General features: G+C 36.3%; 1 protein-coding gene across 1 annotated transcript in view; it reads right to left on the reverse strand.

Annotated features, from left to right (window-relative positions):
* Window positions 1-12,685, reverse strand: part of EPHA5 (EPH receptor A5) — a 247,426-nt gene extending 234,741 nt beyond the window's left edge. Inside the window, exon 1 of the mRNA XM_063300334.1 lies at window positions 12,625-12,685. Coding sequence (XP_063156404.1) covers window positions 12,625-12,663 — 39 coding nt within the window. The 5' untranslated portion in view covers window positions 12,664-12,685. The remainder of the gene's footprint in view (window positions 1-12,624) is intronic.
* Window positions 12,686-13,565: the final 880 nt, after the last annotated feature.

Consider the following 13,565-nt stretch of genomic DNA (forward strand, 5'->3'; position numbering starts at 1 on the left):
CAAATTCATTTGTTTGCTCAAAACAAAGTAAAACTTCTCTGCTATTAGGAACATTTGGATCTACTAGTCTGAAAACACTGGGTGAGTTTCCTTCAATTCTTAGTGAAGGAAGTTTTAGATACAAGTTTAACTTAAAAAACTTAAAAAAAATTTTTTTTTAATAAACAGCAAAAGGATTTTTAAATGACCAGCTACAAGAATGGTATGGAAAAAGATGCTACATTGGACATACAAATGAAACTGGCTGATGTCTTAAAAAGGATATACAAATAACAAACCAAGAGAGTGACTTGGCTAATTTTCCTATCTTGGATTTACAAAACAGGCTTGTTCAAGCTTTGAAGAATTTTATGAGAAGGACAAAGAAAAAATGAAAAGAAATCAAGTTCTAGGACATTATTTGATGGGACTAAAGATCAAGATTGTTAACAGTAAAAGAAAGGAAAATAAAGTTTGTTTTAGTTAAAATAGATCTGTTGTTATCTCTGGTAATGCTTAATGGACTTTTGCTGATCAGGACCGAAACAACGAGGCTTTAAGGATTTGTTTATAGATAAGATATGGGAAGAAGAGATCATTTGTTGTATTTTAAGAGAAGGTAATAGGTTACTAAAATTGTTTATATTTATGATGAAGGGGAAAGTAATTTCTTTATATATTTCTTTTCTTTTTCTTTACTATATTCTTACTTTTTCTTTCTTTTCTATTTTTCTATTTTTTTCTTTTCTGCATTTTCTATATTTTTTTCCTTTCTTTAGTTTTTTATTAGTTTCTTTTTAATTGCAATTTTTAATAACATTACTATTTAAAAAAAGGAAAACAACATGAATGCAACAGTTTATTTATTTGATATCTTTTGTCTCCAACAATACTTGCTACCATTTGTCTAAATCTCCTTCTTAAAGCTACTTCTCTGTTGCACTCAGCATTGGCCAAAAAGGATTCCAGAGCAACTTATATGCACAGTGATATATGCATAGTTCTTGTCCTCAAGCTTACAATGTAAAGGATATAACAAACAAAAGAAGGGGTATAGGAGAAATTTTGAAGGTTCCAGCTTTGGACCCTGAAAGCCAATTTGATGTAGTGGTTAAAAGCACCAGCTAGAGACCATGAGATTGTGAGTTGTACACGTTAGGCATGAAGCCAACCTGATGACTTTGGGCCAGGCATACTCTCTTAGCCCTAGGAAGAAGGCAATGGCAATCCACTTCCAAAATGTTGCCAAGAACACTGCAGGACTTATCCAAGCAGTTGCAAGGAATCAAGACTGACTGGAAGACAAAATGATAACAAAAACCTTGGGATCCTAACCTGCATCAAAGATAACAGGATGCCAACAAGATAAGTGAAAGGAATGCAAGTCTGGCCAAGAAGGACTAACAATTACCACTGGGAACTCAGAGTACTTTAGATAGCAACAAAGCTAAAATTTAGACACTAAATCTTAGGCCCCTTAGTTTAATCCAATGGATCTATTAAAGGTGAAGAGGCATTACTTCATTTTCTTTATTAAAATTACAATATGCATATGAGTTAGTCCAATCAATAAGGTTAACCTTATTAGTTACACTAACTGCTATGGCCTATCACATAATTAATAAGTATCTGTAATGGTAATGTAATCAATCAAGTAAAAGTATGATTTGCATAAATCTATAAAGAGAGCTTATAACCCTACCCCTCCTTAGGCTTCTTCTCTTCAGCCTCCAGTTCCAAACCTGTCAATAAACCAATTTGGGCTTCAGTGTAATTCTGTCCTAGTTCAAATGTATCATTTGTGAAACATTCACCTTCAAGGGATGGAGAGGGAAGAAAATGCAAGCCGAGACTTTAGTCCCTAGTTACTAAGTAAGCTAAACATCAGTTTGTGTCTCCAGTCCAAAAGACGGGTAAAAACAATTCAAACAGATGACACAACCCAATCAGATGACACACCCTACCAAAAGTAACGCTGTCTTCTCTTTTGTGTCCCCTCTTGGAATGGCTGACACTAGGAGAATTGAAATTAATTCCTGGTGCCTAGTCCATAAACTATGTTTATTCCCCAGTAGATCCCAATGAATACAATGGAAGTTAGTCCTGAACCTTGTTTCCTGCCCCAATCTCTTATTGAAAATAGGGAAGATGCAACTGTTGGCCATATTTGGGAACACTGAACTGTTTGGGGAGTTTTGCATTTATTAAATTAATTTTATCACACCAAACTAATCAAAAAAATGCATATATGCAATACCATTAATAAAATAATGTAACATCTCTTTCTCATTTCAAAAAGAGAAAAGAGAGTAAAAGGAAAAAAAATTGGAAAATTGGAAAATTATTTCTTAAACAAAACAACTGCTCAAAAGTCTTCTTCCTTGCAGATATGCTGGGAAAAAAGTGAATTGCCAATAAACGCCATTTATCAGCAATTCGTTGCTGCAAATCAGCTGAAGATTTATTTTGCATAATAATTCATTTGTCTAACCCATAGATTTTGATCTCTTGTTAGGTTCCAAATGTACAAATAGCCAGACAGAACAAATGCATCCTTACATTGCATAAGATCACTCTAACATTATACTGTTAGAGTATATGTTTTTATAAGATCTTGGTTGTTTATTATTGTAGTCTTAATTTTGTTGTAAACCGCCCAGAGTCCCTCTTTTGGGGGAGATGGGTGGTAGCAAAATTTGAATAATAAATAAATACTGTATTACTAATTCTGTGGATTTCAGCCCCAAAGTGGCCAAAGCATGAGAAGTGGAGACCACCCCCAGCAGCAAGGTGATTGCAAACATTTTCTTTTGTATTAACCTCATTTTAAAACAAAAAAGAAATTCTTTCCACATTCTTTAAGCAAATTTCCACTGATTTACAAAAACTGAATCCTGAAACTTGTTAGGGATCATGCAATTACCTTCAATTTTAAAAATAAAAAGGCTTAGGAAACTCAATGAAATGCATCCTTCCCAACAGGTTATATAATTTACACAATGAAAATGTTGAGGAATACCATTGCTAGAGAAAGTGTTTAACACTATACATTTTCTTTAAACAATAAAAACAGGTAAAGCTGTTTATAAATCAACCTTAGAGTTAAAACACATTTGATTTAATCACATGTATCTTACCAATTGTGAAAACTCACCAGGAATATTTATAATAAGATTTTAAAAAATAAGAATATAAATCTAAAACTGGTATATCTCTACCAGTCACTATTACTGATATGCAGTAGCATCGAGTCTGAATTATTCCAATTTATAAATAACCAGATAGTTCAACAAAATGAAATTGGAAATGAAATTTCCTTGCTTAAATGTAAAATATATCAACTGCTTGTAACACAATTCTATACTCTGTCCTTATTTTCAGAATTTCTAATAGCACAGGTAAGAAATCCTAAAGCCAGTTTAAAAAGCGAAGGAAAAAAGAAACACTCCTTGACGTGCACCAATACAATTAACACAGAGGATTAGTTATCGCATTTGATTTAGGGATTAGATAAACAATTCAGAATATAAAACTCTGGTCACTGAGCTGTTAACCCATGCCACTCCTTTGAGAGATTAGCTGGCTGCCAGTGCTACAGAACAAGAGGAAATCCATGCTAGAATGGAAAAGGAAAAATGAAATTCTCCATCTTTTTACCACTTCACTAGTACAGGGGATGTCAAAGTTTCTGATACCATGCCCTCTTAAAATGATAACCTATCCTATAAAAAAACTAAACAAATAAGTAAAACCAAATAAACAATAAAGTTGGACAGAGACTTGACTGATGGGTTCAACCACCTCTCAGCATTCACTGAGTCTTTGTTAAGGCAAACTGGAGTGAGTTTTGACAATGCCCTGGCTTTGCACGCTTGGATACAGAAGGTAGAGCACCGTCAAAACTTACTCCAGGTTTTGCTCCCAAATTTGCACTGTCAAAACTTGCTCCAGGCTCTGCTCTCTGCTTTGCCATGGGTTTACTTATCTCTTTAAATTCATTAGGGGGTTGCTTCCCACTTTGCTGGTTTGCCCAGACAAAGTGGGGAGCAATGAAGGAGCAAGTTCTGACAGATCTGTAACTTTGCATATGCAGACATGATTGGTTTTTTTGAATCCTTAAAATGTGGTATCCTGAACTTGAAATCATTTCAACCTCTTCTTCCTAACCAGTGGTTGTTTTTAAGCAATTTTCCACAGAAAGCCATGTCAAATATGGAGGGGGCTCTGGCGGCTACAGCCAAGCATTTGTGGCCCTGGAAGATGTCTCTGCCTTCCTTTTCCCCCTGACCCTGTTTCTCCACTCCATTCACTGCTTCTGTTACTTCCAGCAACAGTGTCAACATACTGTATGATAAAGTGGCCCGCCATAAGAAATCTGCTGTTTCTAAGATTCACAAAGCCTTTAAGCCCCTGCCCTTCTGTTGCCTTAGAGTGGTTAGAAGACTGTAAGTCCTCTCCTTCAGCCCAGTGAACAGAAGGCAAGAGGTGAGCTTCTCTGCAGAGTCAGAGACCTCCACAGATGGCATCTGTTATTCCTGCACCTCAGTCCAGAAGGGATAGGAAACAGCTTGGGCTGCCATCAGTGCTACTCTTCAAGGAACTCCAGCCCTTTCCAGGTACATTTCTTTGAGTTTCTACATTACACAGGGTTTTCAAGCCTGGAGCCACAGCCTTGGTGTCCCTTCCCAGCAGACTCAGGAACAACCCATTCTCACCTGCCAAGCCACTTAGCTCAATCAAGGGGGATGTGTGGGTGATCCTGAGACTGTGCTAGTTGTCTTGAGGGCAGAGCAGCCACTCAGAGGGAAGCTGAGGTTCCAAGCCCCAGTGGCAGACTCCAGGGTTATGACTCCACAACACTGGCCATATTTCCTGACTGCTGACACTTGAATGGGAGACCAGGCTATACGCCTTCCCTCCGGTCCAAGCCCATGGTGTGCTGACTCCTGCCAAGGCTTATTTGCAGGGGCAGTGCTCTGATGCCCTCCTGGGCCCTAGAGAAAGTGGCACTGTCAGAAGTCACTATCCACTTTGGTCCTCATTTTGCCTACATAAGCCAGTTTCACGTACACAAGCCATGAGCACCCCCACTTGAAAACTCCTAGGCTAAGAGATCCTTATATGTTAGAATCTCAGATTTAAGGCATAGGAAAAGTTGCTTATTGAAAGATTGATTTTTCATGGTGTAGCAAGCAGCAAGATCCTATAATTAAATCTAAAAACCAATAAAAATAAAACATAAGTAAAACTATATACAGAATTCAAGCATACAGGTCAAATGCAATCAGTATTAGAACAATGGCATTAGAACAAACAAGCTTTCACTATCCAGATAAATATAAATTGAATCAAGCAGAAACAACTAAAATCAATATTATCTTCAAATTATATTTATTTTCCTCTCCCCCCTCAGCAGTATTATTTCAGAAACTGAAACTTAAGGGTTTTACATCTTTTATGAGACCTTTATACTTTCAGTAGATCCTCAAGTTTTCCAGGAACAGTAGTTTTAAGAAATCACTTCCTTTTTACCATTCAAGATTGCTTTCATTCTCAAAAGCAACTGTCCTTCTTTTCAACTGCCAGGTAGGGTTTTTTTTCCCCCATCCCCTCTGTCACCCTCTGCCTAGGTACTGCATATCCAGTTGAATTTAATCAGTCCTGCTTCGTTTCTGCTAAAAGCAACTTGATATTACTTCAGTGGGATTAAAAGCTGAAGCAGGTATTGGAACATTTAAATAGTAGGATCATTCTTGCCCGTATATATTTTCCCTTGCTTTAATGTTTCTATATTGTTTTTTAGCTTTAAATTATTTTCCGGTTCTAATCAAGTAATGGCACAAAATTATAATTCAGTAGGAAAACAACTTGTCAAGCATTTAATCAGATTTAATTAACATTTTTAACTCAGCAGGAGAGCAATGATTTATTATTAATATTATCCAGACTGCTATAAACCTAGATAGAGACAACTAAGAAAAGTCAATTCTTTATATAAAGTCTCAGTGAAAATAATTTACAACAGGACATTTCCAGGATGGCTTTAAACCCTCTCTGCACATATATTCAAAAAATAGTACTACAATGCTACAGCAACAAAGCAGCAAATTTTGCAAACCTGTCGAGTTCCATTCCTGTTACCCAAATTTGTTAGGACTGGGCCTTCTTTAGTTCTTCCTTCACAACATTACTCATTAAGCCACTACAGTGATCACGGTTCAAAGGAAAAATGTTATTTGAACTGGACATGCATGTTACATCACACCTCTCAGCACCGTTTTTCCCCTTTTTTCATATTAGTTTTACCAAACAAAATCAGGTAACTATATTTACATAAATCCAAGATACATATAGAGAAAAAAAATCAAAAAGAAAAATATAGAAAAAACCAAGGAGATCTACTGCAATATGAATAAAGACACAGATACTGTACATACAAAATTTTGCCGTGTATATGAAGTATACCAGATTATAGTCTATTGCTATTGAGATAAATCATAAAATCCATCCAAGTTGATAAAATTGTGGTTCCTGCCTATGATCTCTCATTAATTTAACTTTGTCTGTAATGTAGCAACTGAAGAAGCCTTATTAATCCATAACTCAGTTGTTATGTTATCTAGAGTTTTCCAATGTTGCACAATTATTATTTATTTAATCTTAGCAGCCAAAACAATAAGTTCTTTATTTTTAAGCTTATTTAAGCTACCTGCAATGTTTTAGGCTTGGAGGCATCATTTTGCAGGAAATCTGCTCTTTTCTGAGTGAGCGGTTACAGTTGGTGAGGGGATGAGAGATTGAACTCTTCCAGCTCATAATTACTGTTAGGTCCTCTTCTAGGCACTGCATGTATGAGTGTTTTAGTAATTTGAGAACTGTGAAGAGCATTTCAAAACTTTTATATTTCTTTTTTATAATTCATGGTTGATTTGGAGGTGTGTTTTGGATTGTTGTCTTCCTGAAATAACCCTCTTTTCTTCACTAATTCCTACTTTCATACAAACCGGTAACAAATTAGTTGAAAACAATTCATACCTTCCAAAATATATTTCAGCCCTTCATTAATACGTAGATCTTCAGCTTCACTTCCTTGCATATATTCACCAACTCCAGGCCACAAGATCAGATCAATGAAATCATCTTTATTCAGATCTCTTATATCCTTCCCCTTTCTATTAGTTTCACAATACTTCTTTCTTTCCTTTTACTCACTGATTCATGTTCTTTACCATATATTCACCTTACATTCCAAATCACAATCTTCTATACGCTAAGATAATCAGCAGATGGGCCTATGAACAGACATCCAATGTCCATCATGTCTGCAATCAATAGAAGCTCTCACATAATTCTTTTATTTAGTAAGACAGAGAAAAAGTAGATTGCCAGCCTTTATATGCAGTAAGTTATTTAAGCAAGATAGTGATTTTGTTGAAAATCATTCCTGAGAATGTATACAAAATGTTTTCCTCTTTGTATTTCTGATTATAATAATTACTTCTACCTTTGAGTTTCCCTTACCTTCTTCTGATCTATGCTGATACTCATAGAATTATTATGATATTTTCTATATTTTTGTAAGTTTAGAGGTCACAAAAAATCATCATCCAATCAGTGCTTATCCTTAATTTGGCAATAGCTTAGCATCCACCTAAAGATCATATCTTCAGTGCCCTCAGGCTTGTGTGAGCCATGAATTAATTAAAAAAAATTCTACCCATTCCACAAACAAAACAGATATTAACTCACTATCATCCACCATCACTGCCCAAAGATCTGTGTTATTAGTCTACATATAATAGTCCATTACTCCAAAACTGATTCAGAAAGCCTTCTCTATGAAAGGTGGTAATGGGGAAATATTAAAAAATAAGCAGAAGTTCCTAGAAGCAGAATCTCTATGCACACAGAAGTCATTCTGAATGGGTACATTTATGATGGCATGACCACGTGACGAAAGAAGTGCTTTGGATCTTGCATAAGTGCAACATGTACGTGTTATTTATCGAAGTTGTCCAACTTTTTCAGATTTCTATGCAATACTGGGGGGAAAAATGCTTTACAGAATTTCCTCATTAAAGTTAAAGTGATCTTAATGAAATGATGAAACTCAGCAAAAGCACCAAGAAGCATGATGAGTACTCCCTCCTATGGAAAAGAGACCACCCCTAGGATCTGCAGAAGCAGGCTGATGCGACAACAGTGCTAATAACGCTGAAGATTTCGAAGGCAAAATTGCTCTTTTTATTTGAGAAAATGCCAAGGGAAAGATGAACAAATGTCAGATTAGATATGAGATGGCTTATGTGCAAACGCTTTGAGCATTCTGCTGGCTGACTATAAACACAGGGAAAGCCTCATTTCAGTGGCATCTAGGCAGGGTGACAGTTTAAATTGTGACTGACCACTGGGTAAAGGTTTAAAAAGTTCCTCAACCACCACAGCCCAAATTCTCAACCCATTAGTATGGTAGGCCAAATTACACATTTCATTTTACGTGGTACTTATATGCGCTGCAAAAGAGCTGAGGGTCCAATTAATGGGGTAAGAATAAACAATCTGCTCTTTTCTGTGTGTTGTGGGTTTAACACTACAAATCCCTGAGTACTAACCATGGTGGCTGAGCCCCAGAGATCTCAGAGCAAAGCATGGGTCTGCATCTTTCTGTCACTAATTATATACATCACTTCCAGCTTTATTACCAAATTATTATCTGATGAGAATTTCCAAAATCTTTGTCCTTTCCAATTACCGTCATATTTTATTTCTGGGATACCATCACCAAGAAATGCCTGTCCCAGTTACATCATATTATTATAATCACAATATTATTATTAGTTAATTGCTTATGAATTTAAATACTAAAGAAAATAAGATACAGTACAGTCAAAAAGGCTTTAATGCCCACAAACTGTTATCATTTTAAAGCCTCTGTAATTCATTGAGTGTATAAACAAATCAGAAATTAAGCTCCCCTGGATGTGGTGTCTTAAATTCATCACTTACAGGAACAATTATGGAACATCTTAGTCACACTTGCAGATATATATACATTTATAATGCAATTAAACCTGAAAGTTATGTTTTACTTTATAAGATCTACTATATGTACTACAGAAACAAAAGTAGAAGAGCAAGTTTCAGGCATGATGAGCCTGAAGGAGCAACATAGAAAACCACAGGAGAAGAAGACAGATTATGAAGTGGACAGGAACACTTCTTTCACTTACTGCCTCTAAGCAGTAACATACACAAACTTCTCCTACAGAATTAGCATGTAATTCAATGCTATAACTAGTCTTGAACAAGGTTTCCCTTACATTTCTACACTGCAATCCAGAAATAAAACAGCTGATATTATTTTTAGTACTCTGATTACACACACACACACACACACACATGGTTCGGTTCTTTTCTTGTTGTAACAAATGCCCTTACCTCAAATGATCTCCTAGTTCCAAATAATACAGCCTCAACTGCCAAAATTATTGATGTACTTTTCCATTTGTGAGTAGCCAAAAATTCAATCCATGAAATCCCCCCAAAAAACAAGCCATAACCTTGTCCATGTATGTGATATGGTCCCATTCATTCCATATCATCATCTCACCCTAATCCATGCCCCCTAATTATTAAATGCCATCCCCAGTCATCCAACATTGTGTAACCATTTCCTTTACAGAAAGGATGGCAATCAAGAAAAAAATGGATACTGTACAGTGATGAAGGCTATTAAATGGATGTAGCGCCACGTGGGTGGGGGAGAAACTAAGACTTCCTTTACATTCATCTCACTGAACCTGAATCAAATTCAATTGAGAGGTTTTTAACAATCCCTCAGGATTAGGGATTGAGTTCCTAGAGGAGTTGAGGATGGTTATCACTTTGCTTATTAAAAACTTGATGGTACTTTCTAGTTTCACTACAACAAGGAATGAATAAGAAATCATTCTAATTCAGCTGCCGCCTTAGATAAAGAAATTCTATACACAGTCAAAAGCTATCCAAAAACAAGAAGAGCAAAATTACTGTAAGCATGATCAGTTTTACAACTCCATAAATTAACTAACCTTAGAACTGTTTAGAGCTGGGATCTGCAATCTACTGTATTCTGTCCATAGACATGTACCTGATGGTCATCAGGTCTTCTGCCCTCCAGATTTTATTTTATTGTTTTATTGAAGAAAGTAGTAAATAGAAATGCTGCAGCTATGCCTATTATGTCTGCCTCATCCAGAATGCCTTTGGGGATATTTGAGGCTAAGAAACTAATATGGTCTGTTATCCAATGTTTCGTTCAGAATTAGAAAAGGCAAAAGATAAAATTGGACAGTAGACAGCATCTTTAGAGACAAAAATGGGTGATGAGGAGCAATCTCACCAATTTGCTTTCTGGTGAATAGTTTTTTTGCAGGAGGGGGGTGATTGGGTATGCTTACCTTGACAGCCAATTTTTGAGAATGCTCACATCCTGCTGACAAAATTCCAAATGTGCTCATTAGTCAAAAAAAGGTCAAAGACCCCGGGTTTAGTCGAAAAACCTTACTCAATGCAAGTTTTACTCATGGTGAGCTTTAATATTAACTGCAAAAGTTAAATTGATTTACACTATAAATTAACTGAAGACCTCCTAGATTAGAGACCATCCAATAAAAAGAGAAAAGGGAAAAACAAATTACATGGAATCAAATTCAGCTAAAGCTAAATGGTATCAGTAGCATTAATTTTTTTCATATGTTCAATCGTGTCTAATTCTTGGAGACTGCCTGGACAAGTCCTTGCAGTTTTCTTGGCAAGGTTTTTTCAGAAGCAGTTTGCCATTGCCTCTTTCCTAGGGCTGAGAGAAAGTGACTGGCCCAAGGTCTCCCAGCTGGCTTTGTGCCTCAGGCAGGACTAGAACTCACAATTTCCAGTTCCTAGCCTGATGCCTTAACCACTACACCAAACTGGCTCTCTAGCGTTAATATACTTGTACCTTATACTTGCTCCCAAGAGCACAAAATACAGTGGAAAGGGTTACCTACTTAAAATAGGGATAAATAGGGAGAATTTATAGGCCTTCAAATGTTGCTGAAGTACAACTCCAGTGGTGGCTGGGGAAGGAGGGGGCTCGGAGTCAAGCAGTATGTGAAAAATCACAGGTTCTCCAGCCCAGCACTATAAGCTGGTTTCTCCATGGTCTGTCTTAGCATTTTAGGCCACTACACTACACAAACTGTGCTCAAAAAAAATACTGTATAGATCAAAATAAATAATCAATTACATAATTTGATGAGTCAAAAAATAACATGGTCCAACATTATTAGCTCTATTTTGAATTTAAATCCACTTGTACACTGTTTACAGATACCCAAGAAATCTTTAGGGGAGGACCCCTAGGAAACCTTGAAAGTAGCCCCATAAAAGATTCAATGACAAAGAATTTTTACTGAGCGTGGGAAAGTATGGCAATCAGGTGAGTACGGGGAGCAGAATGGGCTGAAAGGAAAAGCAGATATCCGACAAAGCACATTTAGTAAGCATAAACTATTGACTGACTCAAGAGAAGGGAGAAAAAAGAAGAATGAATGGCACGGCTAGAATCCTGAAGAAAACAAGTCTACCTTTCAACAGTTGATTATGGAGTGTGTTGGTATCTTTTCCTCTGAGAGGAGGGGAAGAGAGAAGAGGAAAATAAGGCCTGATTTTACAGAATAATAAGTACCAAAGTGCATGAATTATATTAGGCATATGTTTAAAAATGACAAGATAAAGAAGATGGCTTTATTTTGGAAACAAACACCGATGGTTCTAATTTGCAACATACAGTATACAGCATTTTTATTAGCACCAGGGCCTGATCCATAGTACATCATACAAAAGGACGGCTGCTCAGATTTGGTTGAATGTGTATCATGAATGCTTTGGCATAAAATCTGATGAATGTTATATAGAATTAGCTAGAAACTGGACAAACTTTTTAAAATGTTTTATTTTATATATAAAAAGAAACAGAAGAGGAAAAAAAATAAAACCCACGAAAATGGACAACTTACATGGAAAAACACATTTCTTCAGGAAAGCATTTTGGGACTGTGAGAATTAACCTTATTGGGTGGTGCAGTTAGGAGATGTTGTTATTAGACTGTGATTTTATTTTTTTAATATTGTTACTTGAGATTAAATCTTAAGCCACTCAGATCCTTTGGTAACTAAGTGGTGGAAAAGCCATAATAAATGTAACAAACAAAGAAATAATTTTGATATACTCATGAAAGCTCTCTTAAATGTAAGTGTATGTGTCATACTGTACAAGTAAATTATTAGCATTTCAATTGGTTTATTTTTAAAAAAAGGGAAAATGAGAAAATAAACATAAATTAGTATGTGTAATCTGTATTTAAATGGAGCACAGAGTTGGGTCAAAGTGGTGCTGAAATGGCACCACTTTGGGAAACTGAAAATTCTGGATGCTTATAGAAATATATTGTGCTTTTCTTCTGAAAATAAAGGACATTATACATTAATACACTGTCCCAGAAATGGGAAGCATATAATGGCCAACTTCACTAGAGCTGCTCTAGGGAACATGAAACATATATGAATACATTACTACAAACAGAAGAGAGGTAGTTAGTATCTTTAGTGGACTCACAAGACACTTACCCCATTCTTTGGATATGCAATCCATCCAAGATCTGCCATAACTGATCTTGAGTCCAATAAATTCACTAGAAGAGATCAAAGAAAGAATGTTAATTGAATGCAAAGTGGACACTAAGTCTCCTCTGGCACAATAACCAATAGGCAGAATATTACACCTCTCATACTTTTAATTAGCTAAGCTGCTATGAAGCACTGAAACCTCTAGGTGGGTGATATCACTGCTTATGTTAAGTCTGTTTCACCTTGGCACTGCAGATAATACTCTCCACAATAAGCAAAAAACCCAAACCAGAATCAAAACTGTCATGGTAAAAAAGTAAAATTTATCATGTCTCTGTAGCACTAGAGTATGAACATGTCATGAGTAAGGATGGCGAGCAGGGGGCTCCCATCCAGACTGTTAAGCGCATGCGTAGCACTGAGGAATTGGTCAGCCATTCCAAGAGACACAGATCGGGCCCGCCTTAACCTTTGGGGTTTATATGTCTGGGTTTTTCCCACGCTTCTTCAGTTTGTTAGGATTCCTGTTATGTACTAGCAATAAACATTAGAAACCAGTTCCTTGTCTCAGCGTGTTTCCTGGCAGTTAGGAGAGAACATCTCTTTCACATAGTTAAGCATGCTTGTGACACATTAGACTGAACTGGTAAACTGATGGCTAACAGGAGTTGCACAAAAAAGTAGAACAAAAATGTATTGCTTTTTAACATGCTTTGGTCATACAGAGATCATTTTGCTTCAGACAAAACCTGATTAGTTTTGGATCCAAGACAGATAAATCAGTAAATGCCCAAAATAATTTTTGTCTGACATGCAGACCTAGTAATCCTTTCTCAGAAAAAGAAGCCAGATCAATTTTAGTCACCCAGATGCAAACTGGATAATGCAATAAGCCCTTTAAGACATGGAAGTGGGAGAGGAAGGGAATCAATCACGTGTGT

Source organism: Candoia aspera, chromosome 4 (genome assembly GCF_035149785.1).
Source record: "Candoia aspera isolate rCanAsp1 chromosome 4, rCanAsp1.hap2, whole genome shotgun sequence".
Taxonomy (NCBI): Eukaryota; Metazoa; Chordata; class Lepidosauria; order Squamata; family Boidae; genus Candoia; species Candoia aspera.